The 19,524-nt window shown below is 39.8% G+C and overlaps 2 protein-coding genes across 3 annotated transcripts; both read left to right on the forward strand.

Annotated features, from left to right (window-relative positions):
• The first annotated feature begins 1,104 nt into the window (after positions 1–1,104).
• Positions 1,105–7,637, forward strand: amt (aminomethyltransferase). Its single transcript, XM_063887318.1, has 9 exons — positions 1,105–1,369; positions 2,605–2,772; positions 2,985–3,065; positions 3,848–3,979; positions 4,067–4,145; positions 4,360–4,505; positions 5,035–5,215; positions 5,880–6,035; positions 6,600–7,637. The coding sequence occupies exons 1-9, from the start codon at positions 1,238–1,240 to the stop codon at positions 6,773–6,775; spliced, it is 1,251 nt and encodes a 416-aa protein (XP_063743388.1). The 5' UTR covers positions 1,105–1,237; the 3' UTR covers positions 6,776–7,637.
• A 506-nt stretch (positions 7,638–8,143) lies between these two features.
• ifrd2 (interferon-related developmental regulator 2) lies at positions 8,144–19,365 on the forward strand. Of its 2 annotated transcripts, XM_063888970.1 has the most exons (13): positions 8,144–8,710; positions 9,706–9,762; positions 12,631–12,747; positions 12,932–13,016; positions 13,139–13,263; positions 13,378–13,535; positions 14,477–14,530; positions 15,226–15,404; positions 15,508–15,616; positions 16,615–16,749; positions 16,871–16,999; positions 17,576–17,668; positions 17,854–19,365. In XM_063888970.1, exons 1-13 carry the CDS (start codon positions 8,668–8,670, stop codon positions 17,932–17,934), a joined length of 1,365 nt encoding a protein of 454 aa, XP_063745040.1. In that variant the 5' UTR covers positions 8,144–8,667; the 3' UTR covers positions 17,935–19,365. The 2 variants fall into 2 exon arrangements, with proteins under 2 accessions (XP_063745040.1, XP_063745049.1); XM_063888979.1 differs by lacking the exon at positions 9,706–9,762 and having other exon boundaries at positions 8,146–8,710.
• Positions 19,366–19,524: the final 159 nt, after the last annotated feature.

Consider the following 19,524-nt stretch of genomic DNA (forward strand, 5'->3'; position numbering starts at 1 on the left):
AAAACCCAACCCTGCAGGCCCCAAGGCCCGAAATAGCAGCAGAGGCTTAGGGGTATTAATAGTTCCTCAGGCCAAAGGATGACTCAATGATCTAGGTGGAGGGCATGATGGGGTACCTTGGGATAAACACACACACACAAATACTCACATGGACAAATGTCATTGGGTACACACACTTAGTGGGCTAACTATCTGACTAAACACAGCTCTTACGTGCAGGAATACAAAATCATGACCAATGAGAGTAAATGTCCTGATTTCATCAGGAGTTGATTGAGAAAAGGCAATTTGGCATTTTTTACACTTAGACATTTACATTGTGCCTGTCATTCCCTCTGTCCTTCAATCTGTCCGTCCTTTGGACTTCCTGATTTTGCAACCTATTATAATCTCGTGATTTGGTGCTGAATTGGCTTATGTAATTCGGACTACCTTTGGAGCACATAGGCAAACCCTGCAGCATTATTGGCTGAAGTTGACCAAGTTTGAGTTTCTTGGTGTAAAGTAACTAAGTACATTTACTCAAGTACTGTACTAAAGTATACATTTGAGATACTTTTACTTAACTTTAGTTTTTCCATTTTATGCTACTTTGTACTTCTACTCAACTAAAATTCAGAGGTAAATGGTGTACTTTTACTTCACTACATTTATTTAATACCTTTAGTTACTTTGCAGATTTAGATCAATGATATGAAATATAAAAAATAAATAAGACTTCAATTACACCTGGACTGAATCCACATTCTCCTCTGCAGTATACAAAGGAATTAAAACTAGCAGCACCTTTACCAGCTTTGATAACATTTTAATGCATCAATAATTATAATCAAAACATATCAGATTATTCTGAAATGAACCAATCTGCATAAGAAGTACCTTTACTTTTGGTACTTTAAGTATATTTTGATGCTAATAGTTTTGTACTTCTACTTTTACTCAAGCACAAGATCTCAGTACTTCTCCCAGCTCTGCCTTACATCAATCGTGTCTTGTATCTTAGATGTTAGTTGCTAGGTCCGTTGAAGATCGAGTCATCACAGTGTGAACTTGTGCAGGGCAAACTACATCTCCCACAAGGCTTTGCTCCTTCCTCCATATACGTTCGCTTCATGTGTTTTTGCCAGAAGTGCAGGAAATTCCAGAGTGACTACTGCACAGAGTTTAGTAACTGCGGAACTGTTCCCCTTTCATTCAGCAGCGTGTTTGTGAGAGACTTTGCGGGGACTCGGGTGGCATGATGTGGGCTCGGTTGCTGGTTGGAGTCGGGGGTTCGGGGCTAGGAGTGCGGGCTTCCAGGGACCTCCAGGGTCTGCTGCGGGTAGGGGGAGCTGGCTGTGCAGGGAGGAGGCAGGCTTCAAGCGGAGATGTAAGTGTCGCTGCATGGTAAACCTCTATCAAAGTGCATATGCTTTATTTTTCAACAGATATCTGACTGGACGATGATATTTTATTTTGTGTCATGTTAACATTGCCATAGGCTACTACCATTATTGTACACTTTCTGTGGCCCTTAGATATCGCTGTTATACTCTCATTAATTTATTTTTGTATCAGAGCTTGGGTCATATAATATGTGTTAATTGTCCTCAGTTTGGTATTTTCCTGGACCATATTGGATATTTAGTTTTTCAGATCAATTGGTATCGATTTTGGAGCTTTGTTGTCCAGGATATTTCCACGTTCCTCCAGAAAACCTCAGAATAAACCACTGGCTCTTTCAGTGTGACTGCATATTACAATAACTACATGAGAGTGTGTCGCAGCAGCAGTCAGTTCATGCAGACATAATGTACATCTGTCCCAGCAGACTGCCATCCTGCCTGCTTCACTTCACTGAGCTGCACAACAGGATTATATTAGAACCACGAGTCACTGATTCTACTGTCAGCATGTCTCTGTTACTCAATGTGTGTCTGGGAATTGTGGCCAGATTCACACATGCATTCATTCAGGAATGTCTTCACTCATTTCATTCCTGCACTCACAGAGGACGTGAGGAATGATCAGTGACATGAGGCAAAATGTTTCAGTTCTGCTTCTAAGATAAAGTTCTTATTTGTGTGGCCTTTTTCTATACTGTCATACAACATGATATGTATACTAGGTTTTTGTGTGTGTGTGTGTGTGTGTGTGTTACAACCAACACAACCACTTTTCTTATGTTCATTCCAAATAATGGATGACTTTGGACTTGAACAATTTCGTAAAAAAACATTGAGTGTTATGTAAAGTGCCGACACACTCTGCCCCATAATGCATTTCTGCTGCTGTACTGATAAGCCCCCTAAACTGATGGGTTCAAAGGTCAGTAATAAAGAAAAGGTCATAGTAGCGTAGAAAGGACTCACCTGTCTTTTAAAAGAAAATACATTTATTATAAAGAGTTAAAATTAGGACAACATTTAAACAATGTATAGGCATAGATATTTTAAAATCCTTATTGTTGCACCGTTAAAGATGCATGAGTTCAACAATTTATTATTATTATTATTATTATTATTATTATTATTATTATTATTATTATTATATTAAACATTACTTTCTGTGCTCCCTGTGTTTCTATTTATTTGTACACTCAGTAAAGTTTTTTATCTCCTGTAGGCTGACTTGAAGAAGACCCCGCTGTTTGACTTCCACAGGGAGCAGGGGGGGAAGATGGTGGAGTTTGCAGGCTGGAGTATGCCTGTCCAGTACAAAGACAGTCACATCGCCTCACACATGCACACCAGAGAGCACTGCTCCATCTTCGATGTCAGCCACATGCTGCAGGTGGGACGAGTATACACGGACACACACAAATACACACACTACACAAAGTGAACACAGGTTAAGAAACACAAGTTCACATCATCAAAGTCAAGATATGACTTAATAAGATATAAAGATTTTGTCTTTTAGATTTGGTTTGATCCACAATACAACTCACCAGAGAAATTGTCATTTTGGCATTCAAATATATCCTTTTGGCTTTTCTCTCTCAGACCAAAGTCCATGGCAAGGACAGGGTCAAGTTCATGGAGTCTCTAGTCGTTGCAGATATTGCAGAGCTCAAGGACAACCAGGTAAGATGGAGGATTGTTTCATTTTGAACCTGCATGACTGATTTTTTTTTACCACATCGACATGTTTTCAAGTTTTTAAGTTGGGGTATTAAGACATTCAGCAGATACATTTGCATTCATGTTGAGAATTTTGACCATGTAATACATTTTAGTTCACTATTCACTCTCCTTTTAGCTCTAGTCAACTCATGGGGGAAATATGTGGCTCTTTAGCTGCTAAATGCTCCATTATATGTTACATTAGTTGTTACCTGCGTCTGGTAGTGTAAAGTGGCTTCCTCCAGAATAAGCAGTAAAGTTGCCTGCCTGTAGCCTGTACACCAAAACTATGAGCTGACGGCAACTTCAGACTTTGATGATTGTAGCTTTTCCAAATGAAAAGAGAGTACTTGTATTAAGCAAAAAACATGTTGTGACGCAGTTCAGTATATGCTTAACACCGCAGGACGATAAGAAAACTACACATTTCTAAACTCAGTTTTCAGACAGATTTTTGTGTCATTTTCCAACTTTTTGTGTTTTTAAAGCAATACTCTTAAATTCACAGAAATCCCTATGAGTTACAGAAAAATAAAGTACTGACAACTTAATGTAGTATAAAAATTCAGGCAAGTAAAAGATCATAAAAAAAACATTTACAGACAGTATTATTGAACATTAATAAAGAGACAGAATGATTCGATCATCTGACACACATTTATTGTAAACAGAGCATAAGTAAGGATTGCATAAGTAACGTGTTCACCCACTCATCTTTTGTTCTCCCCTTCCCTCACCCCCAGGGCACATTGTCCCTCTTCACCACGGAAAAAGGGGGGATTATTGATGATCTCATCGTGACGAGGACAGACCAGGGCTACCTGTACGTTGTCTCCAACGCGGGCTGTGCCGACAAGGACTCGGCTCATATGAAGGTAAAAGCGGACAGAGGTGTCTGTAGACAGACAGGTTGGGATTGTAGTACACACACTGATGCTTGTGTGTGTGTTCATGTCCTTTAGGCCAGACTGGCAGAGTTCAAAGCTGCAGGTCTTGACGTGGATATGGAGTTCCTCGATGAAGCACTGATCGCCGTGCAAGGTCAAAACGGCTTTCCTTCACTACTTATTCTGTTGTTCTTTTTGTTTCTCTCCCTATATCCTTCTGTATAATTTCTCTCTTTCACCAGTTTTTGTTACATTATCTCAGTTGCTGTCTTTGCCGCTCACTGAACCCTTTTCTATAATCTATTTGACCTCCTTTGTGTCGGGCTCCCCAGATTGTAGTTTATGTAAATAATTTATTGTGTTGTCAGGTCCTTCCATGGCTCAGGTGCTCCAGCAGGGGCTGAAAGAGGACCTCAGTAAGCTGACCTTCATGAACTCCACATTGGCCACTGTGTTCGGTATTCCCGGCTGTAGGGTCACCCGCTGTGGATACACTGGAGAGGACGGGGTGGAGGTTAGCACCGCTCTTTTTTGTGTGACAGTGACATTGAGAAAATATTCAATTAATCAAGATGATACTATCACACGTTTGTAGATGTTCATCAGATTTCTCTTTAAAACATATCTCTCAATAACACAAATGTGAACCTCACGTTGGCAGCAGAGGAATAATCAAGGGAAAGTCAGTAGGATCCTTAAGACAGGATAAGGATGTGTTCAAAATTAGAGCTCATTATATAAGATTTTCAATACAGTATTATCATGGTCAACAGAGTTCACAATAGCAAAATTATATCTATAGAAAATATAATAGGATTTATCAGTCAAACTAATCTTTAAGTGAGTTTTTGTCTGCTTTGTCATTTTTCTGCAAATGAATTGCACTCAAAATACGATTGTGAGGAGGTGGAGATTATTAACAGAAAAAGTAAGATAGAGAAGGACCAGGAGGATTCCAAGCGACATTGAATTAGTTTGCTTCTCTTTAACAAAAATGGTTTGCTTTCTCAGCTATAAACTCTGTCTCTGCCTGTATGTTGCAGATCTCTGTCCCTTCGTCCAGAGTGGTGGAGCTGACGGAGAAGCTGCTGTCTCACAGTGAGGTGAAGCTGGCCGGGCTGGGGTCCAGGGACAGTCTGCGACTTGAGGCGGGGCTTTGTCTCTATGGCAACGACATAGATGAGACCACCACACCTGTGGAGGGAACACTAGTCTGGACCATTGGTAAGATTATATTGGCCATGAATTAATATTTTTTATAAACATTTCTTTATTTCAAAAAATATAGATTTTTGAAGTAAACATTAGTTGTTGCAGGGTTGTAAACTAAACTTAAAATAAGCAGGTCATAAATTGACACTGTAAATCTTTTAACAGAACTTATAACTAGACCTCAACAATATTGTGTGGTTTAAAAACTGAAAATTCAATTATTAAAAACGTTTCTTTTCTATACCTTTAATAAAGGAGACAGAATGAATTTCCGACAACTGTCTTGACATTGAACCACAGAAACTGAACAGATTTCACATTGCAGAAGATGAAGAAATTGCTCTACCTTTAAACCTATTATATTTTCAACTTAATTCTAGTCTTGTGACATTTAAGTATGAGAACATGATTTAGATATTGTATGAAAAAAACATTTAACCATTTAACTCCGGTCCAATCTAATCTAATGTAATCTAATGTAATGTAATGTAATGTAATCTAATCTAATCTAATCTAATCTAATCAACTGCCTACCAATCTACCAAAAACCCAGAGTAAGCTATCTGTTCAACATAACATTTCACAACATGAACAATTCAACACTTTACTTGAGCTTTGAATAAACACTGCAGTCTGTTCTGTGTGTTGACTCTATTTCTTTGCCTCTCATATGTAGGTAAGCGACGGCGCCAAACAAAGGATTTCCCTGGCGCTGACATCATTGTACCTCAGATAAAAGCCAAGACAGCCAGGAAGAGAGTTGGCCTGGTGTCCACCGGTCCCCCCGTCAGACAACACACACCTATACTCAGCCCTAATGGAAAAGTCATAGGTCAGAAACACAGTGGAAGTGGTGGACATGAGAGGGCTGTGGTGCCTCTGTATTTCAGATAATAACGGTACAACTCCAGTGAAAGGAAATCACTGCTGGAGTAAATGGGAAACAAGTGAACAGCATTTATCATAAACCACATTTTAATAATAAGTTTTAAATAACCAAAGCACACGAAAAAAGGTCAATATTAAAGCCACAATGTAGTTCTGTTTAACTTTTTTCTACAAGCAGTGCTGTACTTTCTTTGTTGTCCACTAGGGGGGCACACATTTTCCAGTTCTGCACATTGTGGCTTTTACATATCAATGTACACATTTTATTTAGAATATTCAGTTTAACTTCACATTAAATACTATACATAATTCAGTTTTATTATTTTTGTTGTAACCTCTTTTCATATGTTGTTTCGCCTGCAAAGTAATCTAAATTGTGAATATACATTTTTTTTTAAAAGCCTTACAGTTTAAAGTACATAGCCATTCCCAGCGTTCGCAAATGAGCAAGTGAATAAATGACAGACAGATTTTTAAATGCATAACATATTCTTTAATGTTTTTTTAGGTGAGGTGACCAGCGGCTGCCCCTCTCCCTGCCTAAAAAAGAACATTGCCATGGGTTACGTGGATTCAGCATTCGCTAAGAACGGAACAGCCATCCAGGTCGAGGTCAGGAAAAAAGCTGTGCCCGCCACCATTAGCAAGATGCCCTTCGTCCCCACCAACTACTATTCTGGATAGGAGGGACACACACACATAAGATACATACACTCACATTGGACCATTCCTCCACTCTGTCTCATGTTCACCAATGACGTACCCCTGTTTACCTCCAGCAATGCAATACCAATGGAAGACCTAAAGCCTTCATTGGCATGTCCTCTAAGAGAAAATAATCAAAAATGATAAACTTTTAGAGACAGTATGCATGCTGGAAATTAATTACAAACAGTATTATTGAGTATGAGAATGTATGTATGACTGTAGGGGCAAAGATACTTTGTTATCACGGTTTGCAGACCAAGTTATTTTTGTATTTTAAAGGTAGACCGCAGGTTAACTGAACCAACTTACTGCACTTTCAGTAAGAAACCTGTAACTGTGGACTCATTTAATTAGCTTTTTGTTATAGAAGATAGGTTTTGCTAATGAAACATGAAATAATTTACTCTCATACCGCTGGACCAAAACAAAGCCATACCAAATGGCTCGTTTGATGTTAAATTACTGTCTTTTTTTAAAATGCAAATTATTGTTATTCGTTGACTGCTTGATCAAGAGCTGTCAAACATGATCAGCGTATAATCCCTCCAACACCTCATCAGAAATATGCTAGTTAACAGAAATGTTGGAGGGATTTTGAAAGGGTTCTGTTTAGATATCCACATAATTTCAAACATAACCAGACTGTTTACAATATATTGCACCTGAAAGAGAAATTTGGTACAATGATAACCTCACTTGAAAAGATGATAATTGTCAAAATGTGTTTTGTCTAGCAACTAATGAAATGTCATTTATTGTCTCTGAGCATTAAGCTCTGAATGTATTTTTTGTAAAAAAAATAACACTCTTGATATAGAAATAAAACTACTGATTTATAGGTGGTCAGTTCTTGTCATCTTTGTTTTAAAGGTGTACTTTTTTGGTCACGGTTGATTTCGATATTTATCAGATGTTTTCATGTACACACTGCTTTACTGAAATAACCAAATAACATTGATTCAATGTCTCTCTTTCTATGTGACCGCGTCAGTCAGACTGACTTCCAATATGAAAGAGATAGGAAACACGATTAATAATTAAATCTAAGTGGCACATATAAGTTTGGTAGACTAATGAAAACAAGCTTTAAGTTGTGACTTTTATGTCAGTATTCTGATGTATTCTTTAAAAAACATTTCAAAGTAAAGTTTTGATTTGATTCATTTGACTTATATATATTACTCATTTCTTATAATGTAAAAATCATCAGAGTTCTGACTGCACTTCCCCTAAATTTATATTTATATCCAGAATTTTTACTTACCCATTGGCCAACACCTTAAAATAAAATCACTTATTTAGATGACGTTATGTATGGGGTCAGTTTCCGATACCGGAAACAGGGGATGCTCACACACCCAACCTGGCAACCCGCGCTACCGGTTAGTTCTGCAGTTACTGAGGAAGATGGTGGACTTGGCGACAACAGCGTGCTCACAACTCCGTCCTAAACACTTTGGAAAAACATTTATATCTCCACCTGGCATTAGATATAGATTACCGGGAGACAATCATAGATAATACATAGCGAACCCCGTTGAAGGAGGTGACTTTTTCGCATCCGGACAACTCTTTTTTTCTCCACGACTGGAGAAAGCTGGGAGTTGTTGAACGCGCTGGTGGTTGGTGCTCAGGAAGAAAGCTAGCCAGCGTTAGCCAAAGTGTCAACAAAAGTGTGAGAACAGCTCTAATTTTGGGAGCTTTGTACCCAGCTGTCAAGATAAATCAAGGAGACCTTCATCACTTTGCTGCTGCCACATTCACGCCGACTGTCACATCTGTTGGCAGTTGGACTGAAGACAGGCTAACTTTAGCTTGCTTACATCGGCTAGCTTTGTTGTGATTCGTGGACCAAAGCGCTACTCGAAATGCCACGGAGTAAAAAGGGGAAACGTGGCTCCAGCAAGCCTGGTAAGTATAGCAGTAGAGGTCATAATAACTCACGATTCTTCTCCTGACAGGAAACCCGCATGAATATAAGGATTTATTATGGCAGTTACCATATTATTACGTGCAGATACGTGCCGTAAAGCTTGGTCGTCCCACATTTGGAGTAAACTAGCGGTAGCAGTTTCTGTGTCTCTGCCATATGGCATTACTGATAAAACAGTGAGGCAGCCTGTTGCTCCTCTAAGTTTAGCTGCTTGACTAGTGTATATAGTTTTACTGTCTGCCAGGTGGCTTATAATTAGTGTAGAAGCTTAGCAGTGCATTCTGTGTGATTGTGCCATTTATTTTCAAACCATTCGCGTTTCTGTGCGTGTATAATCCTTGAAGAATGATCCAAGGAAATGTGATGCATTTATTGGTTAACTGGAGATTTGTGTTGCGTTCAGGACCCTTATTTGCTTAAGCTAAACACTTGTAGGGTTAAGGGTAACCGCATGTTATTTTTAGAATCAATGCTATTTAAAAGGTAGGTGTAAACTATTGAACAGACAACACGCGCAGCAGGGCCTTTCAGTCCATTTACACACGATTAGGGTTGATTTACGTGCCGTAAAGTTGCTGCCTGGGAGTAATATCTATACCTTTTTAATATCATGGTACGGTGGTAATGCGGACCATGCATGTGCTTGCAAGGATGTTACAGCCCCTCACGTTTTATAGGGTGACGTCACCCAGGAAGCAAACACGTGTCTATTCACGGGATGTATATTTCTGCGAAACATTAAATAAAGAGGAAGGCTTGAATATAGGAATATTTAACAAACTTAAGGCTTCCCAATTTTGCATCAGTATTTTTGCAATACGGAGTTTAAAAATGAATGGGTAAATGAACTTATATGGTTTTCTTCTCCACTTTGGTCATTCCTCGTCTTCCCGTTCATTTTATTCCTCCTCCAATCTATACCCCCTTTATTTCACCCATCCTTTCATCCCTCCATCCAATACGCCACCTCCAGGCTCTCTTCGTCAGGAGGTTCTTCAGCTGCAGCTGTCGACTAAAGCCTCGCTGAAAGGTAACTCCTCCGACGCTTGACCCCTGACCCCAGCTCTGTGTTCAACTCGAGGCTTGTCCAGATGCTCGTGAACCTCACTACAGTGCATGCAGTAAACCAACACGCCCCTCTCACACTCGACTTCTTGTGTGTTTTTTCCAGCTGCACTAAATATGATTACCTTCCCCCTCACTGGTATGATACCTGCCCAGGCTGCTGGTTTTAGTGACTGGCTGGTTGGCTTTCCACAGCACATTTGTTCTTTTGCCGCACAGGGGCATTAAAGCAAGACATTGTCCGAGTTTATTCAGTCAGCACACATGGCCAACATGAAGCAAACGCCCCGTCACCATGCGTACTAGTGTAAACTTTCTACTTGCAACTGGCATCTTACATGTAGTGTCGCTTCATCTCCGTCTAATCTGTCTAAGTGTGCTCCCTTCCTGACATTGTTGGAATTTCTAAGCTCATTCAACTTCTAACCTCTTCCTGGAGTTTTTGTCTCTCTTATAGATATGTGTATGTAATATATTTGTGTATTGGCCCTGTTTTCACATCACTTCACATGGCTAAATGCTACCATCAGTTAATTATTTCAGTACTTTAAATTGTAGGTTTTTACTTGATTGGTTGATTAAGAGTTAACATCTGCAACTTTCAGCAGAAGTACATATAGCACATTTGCATATTTTACATACATCAAACATGTCAGAATCTGATACATTTGAGAAGTAAGTTGTAGTGAAGCAGCAGCAGCTTGTAGGGAACTGAATTTAGTCTTCCATTTAAAGTATGTACTTCAAGGCCATGGCCAGGGAGCTACTGCCACTTTGCCTTGGCCTTCTGATTTGTCCATCTGCTGCAGATTCTCTTACTGAGGGACTGACTGACTGCAGGAGCTGTCTGAGTGGTTGCTATGTAAGCATAAAGCAGCCAAGTAGAGACACGTGAGTCAGTCGTGGCAGGGAGCTCACACCCACCATAACTGAGCTGTGCGTGGGAAGGTGTGTAGCTGTGTGTGTATGATTGTTTGGCTTTGAAGGAGTTACCTGTTCAATGACCAGGGGTTCAAGGATGATGACTGGGAAATTAGTGACTGATAAAGCCTCACTTGACTATTATCTCAGCTGTGAATCATAGCTTTGTGAAAGGGAGAGGCTGCATGCTGCGGTTCCAAAGAGTTCAGGATATTACACAAGAAATGCACGGTTGTCAGGGCTGCTTAAAGGTTTTTCTTGTATCAATGAAAAGCTCGATTTGTTATCACCTAGTTATAAATTCAAACAAAACATATATACTTGTTAAAGTCATACAAGAGGCTTTAAACTCCCAGTTTTACAGCTGTCTTTAATATAATGATGTGATTGCTTAGGTAGTTATTAATAGGAACACATCATGCAGCTCTTTTGACTTTACTGTACAAGTACACTAATAGCATTGATCACATATCAGGCTATTATCCAGTGAGCCCAACTGTAAATATTTCACACACATATATATATATATATACTTTAAGTTTAATAATGTTCTTTGTTTCTTTCTCCTGTTGTTGTCGGGGCCTGTCTGAAAGCCAACATTCATCATGAACCAAATATGTCCTGGTACACAAAAAATACCCTTATATTCACACACATGCAGACACACACACACACACACACACACACACACACACACACACACACACACACACACACACACACACACAGTCCGACCATTCTGGATGGTACACACTGATAAATGGCCACTTTGGTCTCTAGTAATCCCACCAACAGTAGAAAGTCCTGAGCCAGCAGGATCCTGAGGGTTAGCTTAGCCCTTACCCTCCTGTTGTGTTCAGTGAAACAAACTGACACACTCGTTCTACTACACACAGACTGTGTGTATCATTTTAAGAGTATCAGCTCCTGTGAGAGATTGACAGTAAAACGTGACAGTGGCATGTTGAAGACCAGATTTAAAAATGAGACGTTGATTGAAATAACAGGGCTTACAATTGCATTTGAAAGTCACCCTGCATAGGTGTAGTTATCAGGCAAATCAGTCCTATAACGGTTTAAATATGCCATGCTGGTTATTTATACAAGTCCCGTCTTCGGCATTTCGTCAGTGTCTCGGTTAAATGCTTCATGAAAGAAAACTGTCAGTTTCTTCCCGATGTGTGAGTTTGCACAAGGGTCGGAGGGTCTCAATGCGTGTCTGCATAAAAGAGGAACTCTCCCGGTGTACAGTTACTGACAAAGAAAGACAGCTGAGCAGAGGAAGCATACAGTCAGCTTCTCTAAACCTGCTATCAGTCACTGCTGGGAAATGGCCTCCAGCCAAATTCTGGATAATTTTGGATGTGTCCGGTTAGTGTTTGGTCTTTCACTTCTACAGAAAACCAGCTGTCATTTTTAAAGACATATCATGGCTGTCAAAAAAAAAGTTTTCTGTCCAGACAGACACTATTCAAATGCATGCAACAAAACATCAACCCAAATGACCATCTAATTAAAGTTTCATCTATCTGAGCGTTGTCGCTTTGTTAGGTTGTACATAATGACATTCCAGTTCAAGGTGTTTTAGCTATTTTCTTTCTGTATGAGGCAAATAAAATAAAAAGAATTACAACATTGTAATTGTATTGTAACATCGGAGGAAGGGAAAACCTGTTGCAAAAAAAGAAGGTGTTTTTTTCTTTTGAAACGTTTAAACATATATTTTTGACCTGATGTTGCTCATTATTGCTTTTTTCTTCATTTTTCAGATCAGGTCATTTTAAATCACCTTTCACCCAGTCTGAGAGCAGTACTCTTGTTTTTTATTAGAACGTCAAATCAGAGCTAAAGTATTAACCAAGACTCCAAAGTGTGACTTGTACATTTTTATTACTATTTCTTTTTTCTCCAGGTATGAAAAATGGGGTGAAGGGAGAGTCGGGTGCCAGCGATGACGAGCTGACGTCTGATATCCTCAGCCACTGCAGCAGTGCCAGCGAAAGCACCTCTGTGGTGGAAGAGGGCACAGGTTGGTACAAAAATGCTGATAATACATACTCAAGTTGTCGAATCCTATTTATTATGGATAAAAATAAGTGCTGACATTCAGCAAATAAACTCAATGCAGCCAGCATTTTGGTTTATTTGTGGTGATTCCCATTAAACTGAAGCATTGAAGTAGATTTAACAGCCTCCTGTGTGTGTTGACTCAGGAGGGGAGCAGGTGGATGAGCTGACAGCCCAGGAGGAAACGGAAGACAAACTCAAGCAGTGTATAGACAACTTGATGGATAAGAGGTGAGGTTATATCTTTTTATTTATTAAATAATAAAAGTCAGGAAGACGTGCAAACGATGGAGAAACACCAGGCTGTTACTAAATGTATTTCCAACACAAATCCCTCTTGGTCTTTGTCCCAGCTCTAAGACACGTCTAGCAGGTCTCGAATCGCTGCGTCAGGCTTTCTCCTCCAGAGTGCTGTACGACTTCCTCACTGAGAGACGCCTCACCATCAGTGACTGCCTGGAAAGAAGCCTTAAAAAGGGTAAGAGAAAGAAGGCCTGCTACTGTAGAAAACATGCCATCCTCTGTCTCTCAAAGTAAGCGCAGTCAACAATAGCTGCAGTTCAACAAATACAACTTTATCTTCTCTCTCCAGGCGGCGCGGAGGAGCAGGCAGCGGCGGCCACCGTCTTTACCCTGCTCTGTATCCAGCTGGGGGGTGGAGACGAGGCAGAAGAGGGATTCAAGATGCTTCGCCCCATCCTCACCGCAATTCTGATTGACAGCACTGCCAGCATAGCGGCCCGCCAGAGTGTGAGTAACCTGACTGACTGGGCTGAATGAATGACGGGCTGGTTGTGATTTTGAGTAAACTCAGTTGTCAAGGATATACCGTAATTTCAGGACTATTAAGCGCACCTGAATATAAGCCGCACCCACTGAATTTAAAAAAAATTTGTATTTTGTACATAAATAAGCCGCACATGTCTATAAGCCGCAGGTGCCTACCGGTATTTCCTTTTCCAACTGCCAGATCGATCACCTTCAACTTGAAAGCTGCATCATATGCATTTCTCTGTGTCTTTGCCATGATGAGGGTGACAAAATGACTTCCGTAATCAGAATGATGGGAAGTTTGAGCACGCTCGATTTACGTCACATTATGTGACGGTGCTCAGTTTTTTGTCTATTTTTTTTTCAAAATCCCATTTTGGCGGCATGAAGCTTGTGAAAGCGGGAAAAATCCATAAATTAGCCGCGTCATTGTATAAGCCGCGAGGTTCAAAGCGTGGGAAAAAAGTAGCGGCTTATAGTCCGGAAATTACGGTTGCTCAGGTTTTTTTCAGTGTAATGCCGCCCTTATCGCCTGCTTTTTATTGTCAGTTTTGGAAACAAACAAAACACATATAAACACTGCACTAGACAATGTTTAGGGGAATCTTAAAGAGCACTCCCACAGTGGGACATTCTGGAGCAACAAATGCAGGCCTATAGGACTGAGGATATGCCCCAAATAAACAGTTATTTTCCTCCTGTTGTCAAAAACAGGTTATTTAACACTTTTGAGTTTATTTAACCGAAAGCATAAACACATTACGACATTTTAAGGTTAAATAGGTCATTTAAAAAAGCAGCTGTACTGCAATGGTCATACGTAAGGATCAGGAGAATAATAGCTTTGTTCTGTCTGTCCTTGTTTATTAAAAAGTCTAAGTTTAAGTTTAATTGACTTCTTTTGCATCTGTCTCCATCAGTGTGCCAGAGCTTTGGGAATGTGCTGCTATGTCTGTACTGCTGAAGAAGGAGAGGTGAGAACTTCTTGTATTCAAAGGCTGAATCCATCAGGACACCTAGTTCTTTCTGGGGGGGTTTCTGGTTAACATAATAATACTACGTCAAAAATTGAAACATTGACTTTAATTAAATGTTTTATTTCAACAGAATTAACATCATTTTATTGGGTTAGTTGAGTTATAATATCAAGTTGAAAACAAAAATATTAGGTTCAACCTAATATTTTTGTTTTTTACTAACCTAATACAGTCATGGGAAATTTGTTGACAAAATACATTTAATTAAAGTCAACTTTCAGTATTTTCAGTAAACACTTGTATTTTGAGTGCAAATGATTTATGAAAAACAAAGATAAATGGATAAAACGCAAATTGAAGTTAAAGATTACCTTGACTTAAAGCGTTATGATTATCTTCTAAACTTCCTATAGATATTGTGTTGCCATCATTATTGTAAATTCTTTTGGCCATGATATTTGTGTAGTAAAAAAAGGATATTGTGAAAACCCTTTCCTAAACCAAATAAAATCGAGTAAAAGGACTTTTAGAAAGATACAACTTTATGAAATGTTTGATTTATATATCTGGGATGGTAAATCATGATATGGAACCATCTTAACAATACCCATATTTACAAATGTCCTATTTCTACCTCCTTACGTTTATGTTCCCCTTTCTTTTTCTCTTAAAATCACCAATGACCCCACCAGGACCTGGTCAAGTCTTTGGCCCTTCTGGAGAGCGTCTTCATGTCGTCCTACCCCAACCGAGAGGGAACTATGCCCACACCCAAACCCGGCAGCCCCTCGCTCCACACTGCGGCGCTGCAGGCCTGGTCACTGCTGGTCACCCTCTGCCCTGCATCGAGACTGACCGTGCTGCTCAACCTGTGAGCCGAGAAACCACATGAAAATACATTCATGACATTTTGATCAAATCCTTTTAATCAACAGTGATTTATGGTGTATCAAACTATATTTCTCTCCCTTTAGTCACCTCCCCAAACTGCAGGCGTGTTTGCAGAGCAGTGACGTCAACTTCAGGATAGCAGTGGGAGAGACCATCGCCCTGCTGGTGGAGCTGGGACGAGATGTTGACGAGGTAAACAAACAAACAAACAAACAAACAAACACATTTGGGCATGTTTCGGAGCAAGCACTCAAACTTAAAGGGATAGTCCGGCGAAAATTGACCCCAGGGTCTTTTTCTGCATGAAAACTGATCCAGTAAGCCCTCCAGAGAGTTTTTTCCATTCATCAACCAGTAATGAACTTGCCCGGAAAAACCGGGAGCAACGCTTATAGCCAAAATGGCTTACAGTGCATTCAAACGGGGCAGAACGCTTCCCAAAATGTTTTAACCACTAACATTGCTCGAAATAGCACCAAACCTCTGCAGTAGCATGACTAGGGTCCCTACACATAAAACGGAGCACCAACAACGTAGTTTGCAAACCCGAAGTTTATTAAAAAGAACTGCTTTACAAGACTCACCAACTACCCCCCATTCCAGCTCCTCTCCAACGAAAGTCCCCACAAGTTGATTATCGAATGCCCCGGAGTTCAGTTCAAGGAGGAATGTTTTGGAATGTGTAATTCCATGGAAACTCATATCTAGTCAGTGTTGACACGGAAATGAAAGGAGTTGCATGTAACTTACATGCAACTCCTTTCATTGGAATTATACTAAACTTAATAAACTTCGGGTTTGCAAACTACGTTGCTGGTGCTCCGTTTTATGTGTAGGGACCCTAGTCATGCTACTGCAGAGGTTTGGTGCTATTTTGAGCAATGTTAGTGGTTAAAAAATGCCGTTTTGGAAGCGTTCTGCCCCGTTTGAATGCACTGTAAGCCATTTTGGCTATTAGCGTTGCTCCCGGTTTTTCTGGGCAAGCTCAATACTGGTTGATGAACGAAAGAAACTCTCTGGAGGGCTTACTTGATCAGTTTTCATGCAGAAAAAGACCCTGGGGTCAATTTTCGCCGGACAATCCCTTAAATATGGTGTGCTCCTCTTTTCAATATTTCTTTATTTCTAATTCTATGTTTTAAGGGATTTTCTGGTTTGAAGTCATGTTACATTTTGCCCCTTGTGTGTAGGAGTTTGAGGTAGAGGACAGCGAAAGTCTTTGTGAATGTCTGAAGGGTCTAGCCACAGACGGCAACAAGCACCGAGCCAAGAACGACCGGCGGAAACAGCGCTCCATCTTCAGAGAGGTGCTTCATTACATAGAGGTATGTTTCACTGCTGCTGCAATATCTGTAGGGAACGATGTTACTTTCATCTGTCGTTTTCATATCGAGTTGTGAACGTCTGCCCTGGCTTTGACTTTGTGTCCCCTTCCTTCTCCTGCAGAGTGAGGACTTCACTGTTGAGAAGATCAGGTTCGGAGTAGAAGACGTTTACATCGACAGCTTTACGAGGAGGAGAATATACGACGCCTTCAAAGAGATCCAGGAGTCCGGAGTCAGACACCATCTACAGGTCAGGAAACTACTGAAGCCAGTATTTCGATTATAAATTATGAGATTTTGCTTCTCATCTTTTAATGCTATCCAAAACCTCACTCCTCTGTACCTCTCCGACCTCCTGCACATCAACACACCCACCCGCACCCTTAGGTCTTCTGCTTCCATCCACCTCACTGCACCACATTTCCGCTTAAGCCCTATGGGGACCAGAGCCTTCAGCCGCTCTGCTAAAAATGTATTATTATTATTATTATTGATTCAAGGAGAAATACTTTGGTGCGGTCTCACCAGAATGATGACATTGGCTAAGGGTGACACGAAGGCGGTCAACCTGCAAATTACCACCATTTGGGTCATTTGGTAATAAAGATGAGTTTTCACTTGAGTCAACTGAATTTAATGCTCAATATTTTAGAAGATGTTGAAGGTAAAAAATGGATTTTCAAAGCTATAGGCCACTTATTTGTTTGGACACTTTTTTTGTTTTGTTAAAATAAATAAAAAAGCTGGCTCAATCAGTCGATTCAAAGTTTTCTACAACCCATGTTATTCATTTGAGTGTGTTTTTTAAAATGTGTTTCTTTTGCAGTTCAACCCACTAGTAAGAGACATCTTTGGCCTTGGCGCTCCCCTCATCCTGGACGCTACTGCCAAAGCCAACAAGATCTCTCGATTTGAAAAGGTACAGCGTCTCTTCTGTCTCCACACTGCAACAAGCCCACCTCAGAGTGTGTGGCTGCATTTTTCTCCTTGTCTTGCATTTATGCTGCTTTCTTGTTCAAAGTGCTACAAAATAAATAAAAAAAGGCATCTTATGTTATTAAGGTTTTATTGTTGCACTCATGTCTTTATCCTTTTCTCCAACAGCATCTTTTCAACTCCGCTGCCTTCAAGGCCAGGACTAAACAGAGGAGCAAAGTCCGGGACAAACGGGCTGACATCATGTGAGAAGAATGACAATGAAGTGAATGTGAGGAACTCCGGGGGCTTTATTGAAACAGATCCAAAATGATGCCTCCCATATTTCAGCTGTCAGAGAAAAAGACAGAACATACTCTTTAAAGGGCTTTTTCACTTGTGCTCTTCACCCGCAAACAAATACTTCAGATTCAACATTTATTCTCAGCTCCAGCAGTGAAAGGCAAGTTTACTCTTTGTCCTTGCTGGTTTTCACCTGTTTTTGACACAAAACAGGGTGAATTGCAATAACAATTGCAAACTGTATTTATCAATATACCAGTTCAGAGCCTTCAAAATGGATTTCAACTGGACTGAAACAAGTTAATTAAACACAATCTCCAGAAATGAAAATGTGTCATATTAATTTTATAAATGGACACAAATAAGGTAAAAGGGAAAACATTCTGACACATTATGCTACATTTTAGATCTGTGGAGGCCCTCTGGTGCTGATAGATATTTTTTCTGATACTCTGCTTTAACCGCTGCCTGGTGGCTTGACCGGACAGTCAAGTCTTTTTAAATGCTAATAACTAATTTAGTTTCTACATAAAGCTGCTTCTCTGGACCATATCCAGTCCTGGTTACTTCAGTAACAAATATAAAAAAGGGCCATTAATATATTCAAAATAATCTCCTCTACTGTGGGCTACATATTCCTTGTTATCCCTCAGTTGACTTCTGTCTTTACACCCAGAGTGACCACTTCAACTGCCAAACCAGAAACTGGCTTTAGGAACAATGCAACCTAAACTCAAACGTGTGTAGTGTTTTTGTGTGAGCGTGATTTTTAACTAGATTTATTTAACATCTTGAAATAAAACGCACAAATACACATAAACAATATTTTTGCATGATTACAATTAAATCAATCAAGAGGTTATATTGTCATCTTTAAACATTTCTGGTGGTACATTGTATTTTACTGTTATTTGTTGAAGAAGCAGTACTGTGTGATTTTCTTTCTTTTTTTTAAGAAAATCAAAAATGCGAAGAACAGTTTACAAACAATTATGGGATTTATATTTTTAATGCGGGTTGGAAAGTCATACAATTCATCTGCATGTAATGCAGATACAATGTACATACGGATTTATGGAAGACTTGTATCAGATGATGCATTTGAATGATTTTACCTTTTTGATTATCAGTAAATACACACTGTACAGGCCACCTACCGGAGCTGCTGATCAGTTAGATGGTGTTGTTTTTAATGATGGTCAGGTTTTTTGCTTGTATTACATTAAAAAAGCACACTTGTTGCCTCGAGACTTCTGTACTGTGAGGAAAATCTCTCATCAGCTTTCGTAGTTCCTGTTGTTGAACCAGGTTTGACCCCTGGGTGAAGAGCAACAGCCTCACCCAGTGCTTATGGTGTTCGAGAAGAAGGATCAAATGAAATAAAGAGTATTTAAGCAAGTTCTTTGTAAAATGTGTCTTTTGTGTTTTGTTGTGGTTCGGAGGAGATGTAGTGGTTTGTATGCGGAAAATACTACAATGTGTGGGACAACGAATGAGTGGGGGATACAATTGTTAATATCAATACTTAATACTTGGAAAGTGATGATATTTTACCCC

The sequence above is a fragment of the Eleginops maclovinus genome, chromosome 1 (genome assembly GCF_036324505.1).
Source record: "Eleginops maclovinus isolate JMC-PN-2008 ecotype Puerto Natales chromosome 1, JC_Emac_rtc_rv5, whole genome shotgun sequence".
In the NCBI taxonomy this organism is placed as follows: Eukaryota; Metazoa; Chordata; class Actinopteri; order Perciformes; family Eleginopidae; genus Eleginops; species Eleginops maclovinus.